Genomic DNA, 14280 nt, shown 5'->3' on the forward strand with positions numbered 1-14280 from the left:
CTGCTGGTCTGATTCTCCTCATGAAAAACCATCTGAACGAGCAGCTGACGCTTCGTTTGGCTCGTTCCTGAGCAGACAAACATCATGAGAGGAAACAACAGGAAGCTCACAGACGACTGGAGGCAGAAATCGTTTTCTGTTACAGGAGAATGAAAAGCAAAGAGACGAAGACGGACGAGCAGATGAGAGACGAACGCCTGCAGCTTCACGCTGTAATAAGTGTTTGTTCGTAGGCTGTGACCTTCAGATGACCTTTGCCTGGCAGACTCGTACAGATCGACTCAAACGTCTCACTTCACGCTCACGTTATTCATCTCTGGGATTTTCTCTTTCTTATTTTGTGAATCTTTCTTCAGACTCGGTCGCTGCAGCTTCGCTTCCTGAAAACAGTCAAACTTTGAGCGAAAGTCAAAACGCTTTGAATTTACTGATAAAATCTCTGGTTATTCTTCTGAAAGATGGTCTTCTGGTGCTGATGTTGACAGACGGAGCAGCCTCAGGTCTGCAGCAGGAGGACAGCGCCTCCCTGTGGCCACGCGGACGCCCTGCAGCTTTAACAGCGCCGTGAACGAAGGCTCAGAGGGTTGATGGGAAGTTAAGCTCCGCGCTCTCAGTAAAGGAGCAGGTTGACGGCGGCGTCACGTGAAGCGACGTCAGCGGTTAATGAATCTTCATCTTCATCTTAAACTGAAGGATGCGTTCACGGTCGTCTGACGTTCAGGGTTTCGTTCTGCACTATGAACACGACTGATCTGAGGTGATGAGCAGCTCGAATAAAGATCAGTTCAGTAATTTAACCTCGGAAAACTTCTACTCAGCCGCTGCAGCTCCTGGTTTTACTTCACCTGTTCTCCTGTTTTTTTACTCCTCTGTGTTTTAAACCTTTCAAAGATTATTTTGCCTCCTTGGATTCCTGATATGTCCTGTTCTCAGAGGCTGTCAAATCTTTTACTTTTTACTGATGAAAACAGCAAAAACAGTTCAGAAATATTCATATTAAAACAACTAAAGCATCAAATATGAAAGTTTTCACCGTGTAGACGAACCTCTAACATGGTTATATTACATTTATTGATCCATTAATGTGTGAACAATCAAAACTTGAAATCCTGACAATCAAAAAGCAGAAAGTACCTCAAAACTGTACTTACACACAGTACTTGAGTGAAAGTACTTAGCTAGTTTCCAGCTGCCTGTTGAAGAGTAAGAGGAGGAGACGTGAACTGATCTGAGTTCATCTTTAATGACACAAACAGCTGATCGGCCTCACACATCAATAAATAAACACAAGGGTGAAAAATGAAAGAGAGCATTTTATTTTCATGGTCTGAGGAAAAGTCTGACGGTGCGGACTGAAGCTGGAGTACTGCACGCAGTACATGAAGTACTGCAACCCACACCCTGCACGCAGTACATGAAGTACTGCAACCCACACCCTGCACGCAGTACATGAAATACTCCAACCTACTGAGACACGGTGTGACTGTGGAAAATAAAACGAAAAGCTACAGACAAAAGTTACTGACATGAAAAGCTTAAAAATGTTAAAACGACGACTTCAGAGGAAAACTATGACGCTGAGGTTTATTGCATTATAGTGAACAGTCAGGATACAAAGAAAACGTCTGTGATTGGAGGAGTTTTCCTCTCCGTCAGTCGACCTTCTGCTCCACGTTCACGCGACACGTTACAGCCCAAACGGAACGAAAAGCACCTTTGACCGCTGGCGATGCTTCAGGTGACGCCTGGCGAGCTGAGCGGAGGCTCCTGATCAGCCGTCAAGAAAAAGACTGAATGATTCATTTCACGTGCAGGAGGAGACAGACGGCGCCTCCACCTCTCAGGCTGCATCACCTCAACACGCCAGGAGAGCACCGAGTATGTCCCAGTACACAGTACGTCCCAGTACACAGTACGTCCAAAACACCAGCGTGTCCTGATCCGTCTGGCTTCTGTTCCAAATCGCAAACTTTTACTTGTACAAACTGTGACGGCTGCAGGAGCAACGGGGTCAAAGTTCAAGGCACGATGTTACGATGAAGTAAAACATCCCAATCGTTTGCGCGCTGCACGCAACAGGATGTACTTAGTGAGGACAGCTGCAGGACGGAACGCAGGAAGACAAGCGTGAGATTTGGAACGCGGCCGCAAAGTAGCCTGTATGCAGCCTGAGAGACGAAACCCGGGGCAGAGGAGGTCTGACGCTCTTAAAGGAGACGCTCAGTTACAGCTCAGTGTTTTCAGTGTGTGAAGCGTCTCAGAGGGAGCTCTGCGACGTCTGACAAACAGCCTCGAGTGATGTCACTTGAGTCGGCCGAAGACTGGAACAAACCTGTGGGCGGAGTCAGAAAGACGCGAGCGGCCCGGACGTCTGCAGCTGCTACAGGCTACATTAGCTGCTGCTAGCACAACACACCCGGCATCTGAGCAGACTGTTGGCGTTCCAGTTGCATTGTGGGTAATGTAGGCACCGAGTTTTGACGAGAAAGTGGAAATAAGAGCTGATGTCTCTGCTGCGTGGAATTGGATCCACTGTTTGAACCGAGCGTCGGGAGTCTGACGATCAGCGAGCGTGACGCCGCCTCTAAACATCGAACTAAAAACACAAAGGATGGAGGACATTTTGCTGACAGTGAGGTCAGGTGACATCATGGTCACATGACCTGGAAACACTGCGGCTGCAGCAGTGGTGATGCCTTCGGACGTGTCACTGCCTCCTGCTGTGATCACATGATTAAGACGGCGCTGAGATGAAGGAACAGAACATGAAGCACCTCCTCCACCTCCTTCCTGTTTGCAGTCAGATGGTCATGTGACACAAAGCTCGCAGGTTTGATTCCTGCGACGGCAGCCTCTTCTTCTTCTTCTCTTCTTTTCATTTTCACTGCAGCTCTCTCTCTCTGTCTCTCTCTCTCTCTCTCTCTCTCTCTCTCTCTCTCCTCCACACTCACTAGCTCTCTCTCTCTCTCTGTCCGTCTCTCAGGTGCGCCTCCTCTTGGCTCCTCCCGGACTCGCCGGGTTAGAAGACGACATCAGTTTCTCTGCCGCTCGACTCCTCTTCCTCTTCTCGGCCTCCTTCCCTCCCCCTCCTCCTCCCCCTCCTCCTCCTCCTCCTCCTCCTCCTCCTCCTGCTGCTGCTGCTGCCGCTGCTGGGCCTCCTTCGCTCCCTCCCTTCTCCTTGTCTCGCTCTCTCTCCTTGTCGCGACCGCTGCTTGTTCGCTCCGACATCTTCACCGATGAGTTACTTCCTGGAGAGACAGAGACAGACACACAGCGACAGACACACAGACACACAGACGGACAGACAGACAGAGACAGACACACAGCGACAGACACACAGATACACAGAGACAGACAGACAGACACACAGAGACAGACACACAGCGACAGACACACAGATACACAGAGACAGACAGACAGACACACAGAGACAGACACACAGCGACAGACACACAGAGACAGACACACAGAGACAGACGGACAGAGACAGACACACAGACACAGAGACAGACAGACAGAGACAGACGGACAGAGACAGACGGACAGAGACAGACACACAGACACAGAGACAGACAGACAGACACACAGAGACAGACGGACAGAGACAGACACACAGCGACAGACACACAGATACACAGAGACAGACAGACAGACAGACACACAGAGACAGACACACAGATACACAGAGACAGACGGACAGAGACAGACACACAGACGGACAGAGACAGACACACAGCGACAGACACACAGAGACAGACAGACAGACACACAGAGACAGACACACAGATACACAGAGACAGACAGACACACAGAGACAGACGGACAGAGACAGACACACAGACGGACAGAGACAGACACACAGCGACAGACAGACACACAGAGACAGACAGACAGACACACAGAGACAGACGGACAGACACACAGAGACAGACGGACAGAGACAGACAGATAATAAAGACCTGCTGGAATCAAACACTTTGACCTTTCAGCTCCGTCTAACAGACTGAGACGAGTACCTTCTTCATGTGTAGCTGGAGGCTCTCTCTCCATCCTGAACTCCTCTTTGGTCTCCTCCTCTGAGCCCAGCTTCCCTACACACACACACACACACACACACACACACACACACTAACGTCAGCCATCATTGGTGGAACATGTTAAAGTCAGCGCAGAGAGGAAGATCACGTCCACGTCCTCACCTTCTTTGACCTCCTGGATGATGTCATCAGGCAGAGAGAAACTCTTCTCTGTGTTTGGAAACGGCAAGATCTCCGACTCGTGCTGCGTCACACACACACACACACACACACACACACACACACACACACACACCTCAGTCAAATAAAAGGTTTCAGAAATGAAACGTGAGCGTTTGTATGTGTGTGTGTGTGTGTGTGTGTGTGTGTGTGTGTGTGTGCGTCCTCACCAGAGCCTGCATGTCGTACATTGTTCCCAGATGATCCCAGATGACGGAGGAGGACACCTGCCGGCCGATGTTCTGACTGAACTTATCCCTGATACAGATCATATGGAAGTGACGGTTCACTCCTGCAGAGACAGAGACAGACAGACACAGACAGACAGACACAGACAGAGACAGACAGACACAGACAGACAGACACAGACAGACACAGACAGAGACAGACACAGACAGACACAGACAGAGACAGACAGACAGAGACAGACAGAGTTACACTGTGTCTCTGTCCCACCTACACACTACCTGCACACAGCACAACAATAACAATAATAATGTTTCTTTATTCAGCATCACCAGATACAAAGTGGTTCATGTGGCCACAAAGAGACAGACAGAACCTGAATCTACATCACACACCTGAACCTGAATCTACATCACACACCTGAACCTGAATCTACATCACACACCTGAACCTGAATCTACATCACACACCTGAACCTGAATCTACATCACACACCTGAACCTGAGGAAGTAAAAACCACCTCACGTCCCATACAGACGCAGTTTCAGCTCCATCTGTCTCTGATCTGCTTAGGCTAAAACTAAACTCTGGACTCAGAATTAACAGAGGACTCAAACCAGTTTTCATTATTTACACGGACCCTTCAGGGACACTTTCCATGGCCCCCAGTTTGGGACGCACTGGGTTAAACTGGTGGAACTGAGCAGCCTGTTAGCTCCACAAGCTAACAGGCTAACAAGGTTAGCTGCGTCTTACCGACGGGTTTGTGTCCGATCATCGCGTGAAACAGACAGACCTCCACCTCGTGGCTCCAGACCACCGAGTCCTCCCCGGGGACCAACGCCGAGTCCGGAGGCTTCTCATCGGTCTGATTCAGCGTCACATCTGCTTCCCCCATTTTCAACTAAAAGGCTAAAACAGGCTGGAAGAAGCTAACAGAGAGACCTGCCATGAAGCTCCGTTTCGAGTCTGTTTGTTCCGGTTCCGCCAGCGGCAGCCGGAACTGTGATTGCACTTCCGGGTTTTATTTTTCAGAATAAATGTGTCAGCTCAGAAATCTGAATCTAAACTTGATTTTATCCCAGAACTGCTAAATGATTAAATAATTGAAAAACAAGCAAAGAAACAAATCATCATTATATTTCATCAATCAATAAATCAATATCACTTTGGTCTTCTTTTCAGAATAAAAGCCTCACATCAGCAGTCAGCAGCACTTAAATCTACCTGAAAACTTCATTCTGCTTATTGGATAAACAAACAAATGATAAATAAGACAGCGATACATAATCTGGCTGTCATGTGATAACATCAGGCAGGTCCTGTCATGTTTGGATCTTTCATATTGCTTCAAATCATAAATTCAATCTTTATGTAACTCTTGAAATCTGTTATTTGAATGGATATTTTACTGGAAACTTTTTCTGTACAGAGAATATTTAGAAATACCTGTAAATGCAGATGCAATGATGCAATGTCAGTGGTGGTTTATTTTCAACATTAACTATTCAGTAAAGGGGAAATATTTCACTTATTCCGCTGCATAAGATTGAGATTACTGTCTTTTACTTGCAAGCTTCCAGTTCGTAGGTGTGGACGTGTCCCTGTTAGACACGGAGTTACTCAGCAGTGACTCATCAACAACAATGAAATATTAAATATGCATAAATATCCTCAAACTGCTGCTGAGAATGAAGATGGAAACACTGTCTGTGCACCAAAGAAGCAGACCGAGTCAGACTTATGCGTCTCTATACGGTGATCAAAACACCAAAAACTTTATTGCAAATAAAATAGATACAGTTTGGGCCGTAAAACGACCTCCTGCACAAATGCAACCAGAGAGAAAGAAAAACGAAAAACATTTCAGGTACATTATATTTAAAATGATGAGGGGCTACTGAACTTCACTGAGCTGAATATGACCATATACTTCGAACTTTTTTACATCAAAATACAAAACTGTGCATCTCTTAATAAAGCGTCAACACCAATAACATTGAATAACAATGCGAGGCTGAGTACGTCCAGTCGGAGCGGGTTTTTCTCAAGCGTCCAGAAACTGACTGATGTGTTCGTTCACGTCAATCTGTGAGACTTTGAAAACCTGCCCTGCTCAGTGAAATGTTCTGGCTGCCATCAATACGTTTATGTTAATAATACTGCAAGCAGTAAAAATCCTGAGCTCTAGATCGTGAAGGTTTGAAGGAAAAGGTGAGAATGTTTCAATCTCAGAAAAATTCTTCTGATAAACATAAACGTTTCCAACGACGTTCAAAACTTTTATTTTGAAATTCTGACTTTCTGACCCTTAAAGAAGCCAACTTTAAAGGGCCACTTCACCAGTTTTACATATCGAGATCAGTTGGTCTTGTTTTCGACACCAACTCAGCCTGTGCCAAGTTGCATTATGGGAAAAGAAGTGAAGCTTCTGCAGCTTCAGCTTTAATTGGTCTCTTGTTAGTCACCTGACTTTATGGACGTGTGACAGTAAATTCTGGATGAGCCCGTTAAAGCCACAATTCTGACTTTGGGCCATAAATTCTGACAATTTCTCATCTTAGAACTCAGTATCTTGTCTTGTCTTGTTTAGTCTGACCAACAGTCCAAAGCACAAACTGATTCAGCAGAGAGAAAAGCAGCGAATCCAGAACCTGGAAAACGTTTTACGCTGGTTGACAAACTTTTCTGTCGACCGCTGAGGACGAACGTGAAACCGTCTGTTCCAACAGATTTGAGCTGGTTCGAAGCCAGATCTGATCAGTCTGAGAACGCTTGAGGGAAAAAACCCTAAAATCCCGTCTTGACTCACTCTCACAGCTTATTGGATGGAGAGGCCACATGGCCCCTCCCCTCACAGCCCTTCCACCAATAAGATGTGAGAGTGAGCACCGGGAGGACTGGAAATACTCAGCAGAGGAGGTTCAGTCTGCCTCCTCCTCCCTTTATTCCTCTCCTCTCACAGGCCAGAACTTTAAGAGTGAAAACTGGTGCACGGAGGACTTAACCAGGCAGGTAAACGCTCACCTGTCCTGTCTGCCTGCATCATCAGGTGCACTGAAGACGCAGAGCGAACAGGAAGGAGCTGAGCTCGGGGAAAACTTTTGGTCCCTTTGGTTTAGAAGCACAGCTGTGGTCAGCTTTGACCTTTACCTGTCCGTGAAGAGTGCACGCTGCTGAACGCTCACACCTGTGCCGCCTTTCAGGTGTAACAGTGAGATGTACTTGCTGGCGAGCAGCTGATGCACCCTCACAGCCATCATGTGGACGAGCAGCTGTAAACACAGCCCGGCTCTGACGAATAAACACTTCAAAACTTGTCGCTGTCTTTCTATCTTGAAATTCTGGCCTTTCACAAGAAAAATGAAAACGAAACTGAACCAACAGAAAACGCCGATGTGAGAAAGCAGAAGGCAGAGCGAGCAGCGGCCCGGCGCCAAATAAACCAGGAAGTGATTAAAGCCAGAGACAAAGAGCCACACCTGCACGATTCACAGGTGTCAACATGTACCTGGGATGACTTCGATGACGGAGGCTTTAAAGACAAAGAGCTCAGAGAGAAAAGCTTGTTTTAACGTTGTCCTGGTCTATCTGAGCCAGCGAGCCGCCGACACACAAGAAGGTCGGATGTGACGGCGCCGCGGCCGCGTCCCAAACATATTGCTAGACAGGGTTTAACCCACGAACGTGCGGTTAAACCAGGATGTTTTCGGGGGAAATGGCTAAAATGTGGCGCCGCAGACGTCCGGTGTTCCTGTGTGAGGCAGCTGAGAGACAGACAGAGGAATCATGGTAGGCACCGAGTCTGCACCGGTGTGACGAAACGACCTTTAATCAAACACACCACCACCGGCAACGTGAGCCCCGTTTCCCCCCGGCGGCGAACAGGAAGCTGGAGAGGCGGGAGAGGGAGGGGCTTCAGTGAAATGTGGTGGCAGCAGGCTGGATGAGGAGGTGTTTGGGGGGGGGGGGGGGGGGGGCAGGTAGGGGCAGCGATGGATGCTATTGGTCCTTCTTCTCTGATTCTGATTCCTCTTTAGCGCCCTCCTCCTCAGCGGAGGCCTCTTCATACCTGGAGAGGAGGAGAAAGAGGAGGAGGAGGAGGATGAAGAGACAAAACAGGACGAGAGAGAAGCAAATGCGTCATCCTGACAGTGTAACGTCATCCCTCATCAATCAACTTTATCCTCTTCTCCGCGACTATTTCCATTGATCACCAATAATCATCAATCAATCGTCAGCATCTTCAGAACAGAACACAGCGACCAGGAGGCTCAGCGTCCGCCTCAGAGCCGAGGACGCTGCTGAGGACGACCTGCAGGTGGCGGCCATGACAGCCGCAGAGGACAAAGGTCATGAGGTCATTAAATAAAAGAAGAAGAAGAAGAGGAGCTCGTCTCGTTTTTAGTTTCACATCCTACAGTTTAAAACAAATGAAAACCATAATAATAAAGATGAGTTCAAAGCGATGGAGCGATGGTTGTGGTCGTTTATCAGGTGACACAGCGACAGGTGAGCAGATGGGTGGAGGGATGGACGCGTGACAGCGCTCGTCGTGTTAACGGGCTGATTACCTGCCCAGCTGAGACAGGAGGGGGGAGTAAAGAGAAAGGGGCGGGGCCTCTACATGTGGGGCGTGGGTGGTAGCCGGCGGCGGCGGGGGGAGGAGCCTGTCGCCATAGAGACAGCATCCATGGAGCTAGCCAGGCTGGCGGGCGAGCCGCTGACGGTTGGGAAGGAAGTGAGCCTGGGAGAGCCAGGAAGAACTTCCTCTGACGACTCATAGCTAACCACGGGGGAGACGGAGGGAGGAGACAGAGGGAGGGGGAGGACAGGAGAGAATGGATGGGAAGGGGAGGTGTGGCAGACAAAAGAAGAAGAGCCAGAGAGGAAAAGGTGAGACAGACAGAGACAGAGACAGAGAGAAAGCTGTAAGTTTTTATCTTAAACTTAACTTTTATCTTAAAAGTTAAAAACCACTACAGAGCTCTACTGCCAAAATATCTGAGACGAGAGGGATGGAGGAGGAGGAGGAGGAGCGAGAGGAGGAGTGACAATGACACAGAGGATGAGAAAGAAGAGAGGAGGTGGGGATGGAGCAGAGGAGGAGAAGAGAGGAAAAGAGGAAGACGAGGAGAGACTGAACGAGGCGCTGGGAATGAAATGAGGAGGCCAGGAGGAGGAGGCTGTCAATCAAAGGCGCCACAGTGACGAGGAGGAGAGGTGAAGAGACGAGACAGACAGACAGACAGACACATTATAAGACTACAGTCTGCACTCCGAAAACGACAACCTTGTACTCAGCTCTGATTGGACGTGTTGAAAAAGTGCATTTTAACAGAGCGCTCAGGTGAACGCTGATGTTTCAGGACCCTGAAGGCAGCGCTGGTGTTTAACCTGCTGTTTTCTCTTTCATGAGCATTTCAGGAACAGGAAGCGTGTTTCTGCGCCTTCCTTTAAATAAAGGTCTGACAAACGCCTCAGCTGTTCGTTCCGCCGTCCAATCACACGGCAGACGGAGCAACCAGCTGTGAGATCTCAGCACTGATGCAGGCTGTCATCTATCAGCTCTCTGCGGTGGAAAGCCCGGTTACCCACCTGAACATCTCCGTGAGCTCTCCTTTGAACAGCGCTACGATGACGGGGAAGCCGATGCAGGCTGGCACCAGGTAGAGCAGGGCGGGCTGTGGACGGACAGACGGACAGGATCAGGACGGCGGCCTAGCGAACTTCACTAAAGATAACCAGCGTTTCATCACGCTGGACCTCTGACCTCTGGTCTCATACCTGTGCGTGTTTGAAGGTGTGCATGACGAAGATGGTGAGGCCCAGTCCGAAGATGTAGGCCAGGAAACTGGAGTAGAAATACGTCCTGCTGTTCTTCTTCAGGCTGCGGGAAGACGGACAAACAAAACTTTACTCGACAGCTGACGATCACGAGGAGAATTAAGTCTAAAATCTACTGAAGAGGCTTGAACAGGAGAGGAGGAGGAGGAGGAGGAGGAGGCGTTACCTGACGTCGAAGCGCAGCAGCAGGGCGATGAAGATACCCGGGATGACGACGTCACCCAGACCCAGCATGGCGAAGTTACTGGCTTCAAGTCCTTTCTCCAACAAGTCCTGAGGGAAGACCACTGGACGAGAGAGGACAGCACAGATAAGAACGCCGGATTCGATTAGACCAGCTCGACCGGTCGATCAGGTGACCTCAGAAACATCACAACCAGCTCATTCTTACATTTGATTGGTGCTTCGAAGGACTTGGCAACTGTCACCATGACGTTGGTCCCAAACACCTGGAGACAGAGAGGAAGAGGACAACAGACAGATGAGGATGCTGCGTTCAAGTGCTGCTGCATTACTGTTGGACGACACATCACCAAATAATCCCTACATGTGAATAATCATGTAATGAGTTCAGAGGAGGAGGAAGCTGAGCTGTCAAAGTTCCTACGGTAAGTGAACGCATGTCAAGACTCACCCAGAAGACGTCGTAGACGAACAGCCCCCCCAGCAGGATGCAGCCGGTACTGACGTTGTTCAGGTGGAGCAGCTCCACGCCATTGAGGGCAAACGCCAGGCCGAACAGGTTATTGGCTATCCAGTGCTGTGACGTCATAAAACACTGACAGGTTATTGGCTATCCAGTGCTGTGACATCACAGAGCACTGAAAGAGTCACATGGTTGAGAAGACCTTGCAGCGTACGTTACCTTTTTGAGCAGGTACCAGACTCCCACCACGCTGCTGATGAGCAGACACACCAGGTTCTTGGTGTCAAACTCATAGTTGACTATTTCTGCGGAGAGACGGAGAGACGAGGGTCTGAACTTCAGGTCAATCTTTTTAACGTGTGTCTCTGCAGAGACAGTTTCCAGGCTGCTCTGAACGACCCACAGACCTCACGCTGAAAACACTTTGTGCTGAGGAAGACGTGAAACCTGTCCACACGTTCTGTGGATCGTCAGAGCAGCAGAGACGGATTCCTTCCGGAAGCTGACGCTGAACATGATTCGACACTGTCAGCTTTCATTCACCTCCAATAACAAATGGTGGACATGTCGGCATTAGAGGTTTGTGAGGACGCACGCTGTTCTGTCATCTGGGGGACCGGCCTCTTAAAAACAGTGGACTCAGACTAAAGAGGACGACTAAACGCCGGCCTGGGGGGCGGCAGGTCTCACCTTCTTTGGACTCTCCGGAGCCCTGAGTGAAGAGCAGCTGGTACTGCTTGTTTGGGAAAGACTCCGGAAAGACTCTGGACATCAGAGGACTGAGACACAGAGAGGACGCACGGTTAACCTCCAACATCAGAGCGTTTAGACTGATTTAATCTGCTTGACGTTTACCGTCTTACCTCATCGTGTGAGACAGAGCCAGGACGCCCAGGCCGAAGAAGTAGACGGACAGCAGCAGGTTGATGTACTCTTGAGAAAACACCTGCAACAAAACAAATGTCCAGCAACAGGTGAGTGTGGACGAGGCCTTTGTCTGCTGGACAGAGCGCGATGGCAGATAACCGCTGATGATTCATGTGCTCAATCATGAAGGCACATTCAACACACTGAGTACGGCCACATGTCCACAGAGATTAACGCTGCTCATTAGCGATCGTTTTGGTCTGAATGTGCAGTGGGAGGCTGTGTCTTCCGCTCTGTTTCTGTCTCGACGTGTTTGAAGCATGTCCACACCTGAACGCAGCTGAACAACGTCCACAGTCTGACAATGATCCGTTTTAGCTATGACTGACCAGGAAAAGCTCACTGTGCGTGAGCACGTGGACGCGAACAGACGTCCTTTAAATGCGTCATTGTGTCTGCGGCGCTGCGTCCATCTGCATATCATCAGTACACATTTCTACCCCTGCAGGAGGGCTGAGGAAACCCCGAGTTACCTTGAAGAAGAGGTAGAGCCCAAACAGAGTACAGCTGGCGATGATGGGAAACCTCGCTGCGTCTCGACCGGTGATCGTCTCCGGCATGTCTGATGCATTCTGGGAGGAGAGAGAGAAACAGGGGAGACGTTAGGCCTTTCTCAATATGCGTTCTTCTCTGTACTTGTGTTCTTGTGTACTTGAGAAACGTCATCAGTCTGAGCCCAAGTACTGTTCCAATTAAAAAGTCCGCATCTCACCAAGTACAGTCAAATACCCGGATGTGTTCTTGCCCCTCCCATTTTATCGAGGATGCATCGGGTGGTGACTTGTGTGGACTTGGTGCAGCCACGTATCCCAGAATGCATTTCGTAGCAACGATCGCGGAGGAGAGGACTCACAACTGTAAAGTTACAAGTTTCGAAATACTACTGTTTTAGTAGTACGGAATGTGGTTTTAAGATTATTTTATGTGAGAAAGTGGATGTTAAAACTTCAAATCTGTGGTCGATTCATCACGATAGCGCGTAGTTTAAAATTTGCTCCAAAGTTTTCGGAGATAACCGGCAGACGAGCTGCGATGGTGACGTCATCAAGTACGCTGCCGTCCCTATTGCAGAATGACCGTCCTGCGTCCTCCCGTCCTGGAGAGACTGTACTCTCAGGTCGAACTTGCTAAGTCCGAACTGCCAAGTTCGTAAGCCCGAACTTGGCGTACTTGGTATTGAGAAACGACCGTTGACACAGAGAAGGAGAAGGACGCTGGACAAAACAGGACAAAGTCCAGTTTAACTGAACCAAAGACCTTTGAAGTGAGCAGGAGCCAGTTTGTATGAGCAGAAGAGACGAACTGCACTGTAAAACAGCTGTAATCTGACAGACTGATCCTTTAAATACTGCAGTACTGTTATAACTGAGTGTTAAAACTGAGCACATGAGAGGAATCATGACCGTCTGCACGCCGACGCCGAACCATGTGACCGTAAATCAAACATGGACGGCACGCGATGGGACGCTGCTGCCGGATGAAACCGGAGGCTTCAGGCGAGGCGAAGACGTTCAACCTGAGCGACACGGATAAGCAGCACAGACTAACCCTCCGTGGTGATGATGATGATGATGGTGATGATGATGATGATGATGGCTGAACTGACGAAGCCGTTCCAACATGTCAGGACACAGAAAGAATCGAGACGTCCAATCAAATCACAGCTTTTTCCACTTGCTGCTCCTGAACGTTAGAAACACGTTACGAGCTGTTTGAAGTCAAAGTTTTACTGTGTACAACAACAGAAGCAGTTTTCTTCGTGGTCCAGCAGAGGACACTCAGCTCCACCGACCATCAGTAAACTGACCAATAAGACGGGAGGAGGACGCAGAGGAGCTGTCAGTCTGATAATGAGGACACAGCAGCGTCTGAGACGCACAGGGCGGAGATATTTTAGGCTGAAGGTGGAGACAGACTTACTCTCCTCTACGACCACGACACACCTGAGCTCCAACAGCAGCGAGGAAGAGGAGCGACGGTTCAGCCTCCTCCACCGACCAATGAGGACACGCCTCAGCTGTATGACCCCTCATTATGTCACATACGTGTTTGTGTTCAGTCACACCTGAACTGAGCGACTGCAGCACAGTGACAGGCGTCCCTGAGAGTCACCTCCATCTATATTCTCCTCCATCCACTCCCCTGACACAGAAACTGGGACAGGACGGGACAGGAGAGGAAAAGGGAAGAGGAGACGAGGAGGGAGGAGGGAGGAAGAGGTCCCTCCTTCAGACCAGCTGGGACTTCTGATGTTTGCAAAGTGACAGATTCGCCTGAAATCACAAACAGCCGACACAGAGTTTAACCAATCGGAGGCGGTCTGCGGACGTGCAGGTGTGTTCGCCGCCTGTGTCAGTGCTGTGGGTGGAGGTGATGGGTGGAGCGCATGCTGATGGTGATGAAGGAGGAGCTGCCTCA

At 49.3% G+C, this 14280-nt stretch overlaps 2 protein-coding genes across 5 annotated transcripts in view; both read right to left on the reverse strand.

Moving 5' to 3' along the window:
- Window positions 1-1295: 1295 nt before the first annotated feature.
- On the reverse strand, window positions 1296-5405 carry mrgbp (MRG/MORF4L binding protein). Its single transcript, XM_076742112.1, has 5 exons — window positions 5199-5405; window positions 4427-4548; window positions 4200-4281; window positions 4017-4091; window positions 1296-3248 (listed from the first exon to the last, which is right to left on the reverse strand). The coding sequence occupies exons 1-5, from the start codon at window positions 5338-5340 to the stop codon at window positions 2980-2982; spliced, it is 690 nt and encodes a 229-aa protein (XP_076598227.1). The 5' UTR covers window positions 5341-5405; the 3' UTR covers window positions 1296-2979.
- Window positions 5406-6183: 778 nt separating this feature from the next.
- The window catches only part of hm13 (histocompatibility (minor) 13), a 12503-nt gene continuing 4406 nt past the window's right edge, over window positions 6184-14280 (reverse strand). For 2 of the 4 annotated variants that reach the window (XM_076740231.1, XM_076740232.1), the window contains 11 exons: window positions 12336-12434; window positions 11799-11881; window positions 11626-11714; window positions 11155-11240; window positions 10924-11049; window positions 10681-10738; window positions 10456-10576; window positions 10230-10332; window positions 10041-10126; window positions 9017-9228; window positions 6184-8514 (listed from right to left, as the gene is read on the reverse strand). In XM_076740231.1, the coding sequence (XP_076596346.1) occupies window positions 9066-9228; window positions 10041-10126; window positions 10230-10332; window positions 10456-10576; window positions 10681-10738; window positions 10924-11049; window positions 11155-11240; window positions 11626-11714; window positions 11799-11881; window positions 12336-12434 (1014 nt within the window). In that variant the 3' untranslated portion in view covers window positions 6184-8514; window positions 9017-9065. The remainder of the gene's footprint in view (window positions 8515-9016; window positions 9229-10040; window positions 10127-10229; window positions 10333-10455; window positions 10577-10680; window positions 10739-10923; window positions 11050-11154; window positions 11241-11625; window positions 11715-11798; window positions 11882-12335; window positions 12435-14280) is intronic. The other 2 variants (XM_076740233.1, XM_076740235.1) reach the window with 1 other exon arrangement.

The sequence above is a fragment of the Chaetodon auriga genome, chromosome 10 (assembly GCF_051107435.1).
Source record: "Chaetodon auriga isolate fChaAug3 chromosome 10, fChaAug3.hap1, whole genome shotgun sequence".
NCBI classification, from domain to species: domain Eukaryota; kingdom Metazoa; phylum Chordata; class Actinopteri; order Chaetodontiformes; family Chaetodontidae; genus Chaetodon; species Chaetodon auriga.

Coding starts and splice junctions, on each gene's coding strand:
- mrgbp (XM_076742112.1), bottom strand. CDS start 5,340: ATGGGGGAAGCAGATGTGACGCTGAATCAGACCGATGAGAAGCCTCCG. Junction 4,549..5,198: donor GATCGGACACAAACCCGTCG/GTAAGACGCAGC, acceptor CTGTCTCTGCAG/GAGTGAACCGTCACTTCCAT. Junction 4,092..4,199: donor CATCCAGGAGGTCAAAGAAG/GTGAGGACGTGG, acceptor GTGTGTGTGTAG/GGAAGCTGGGCTCAGAGGAG.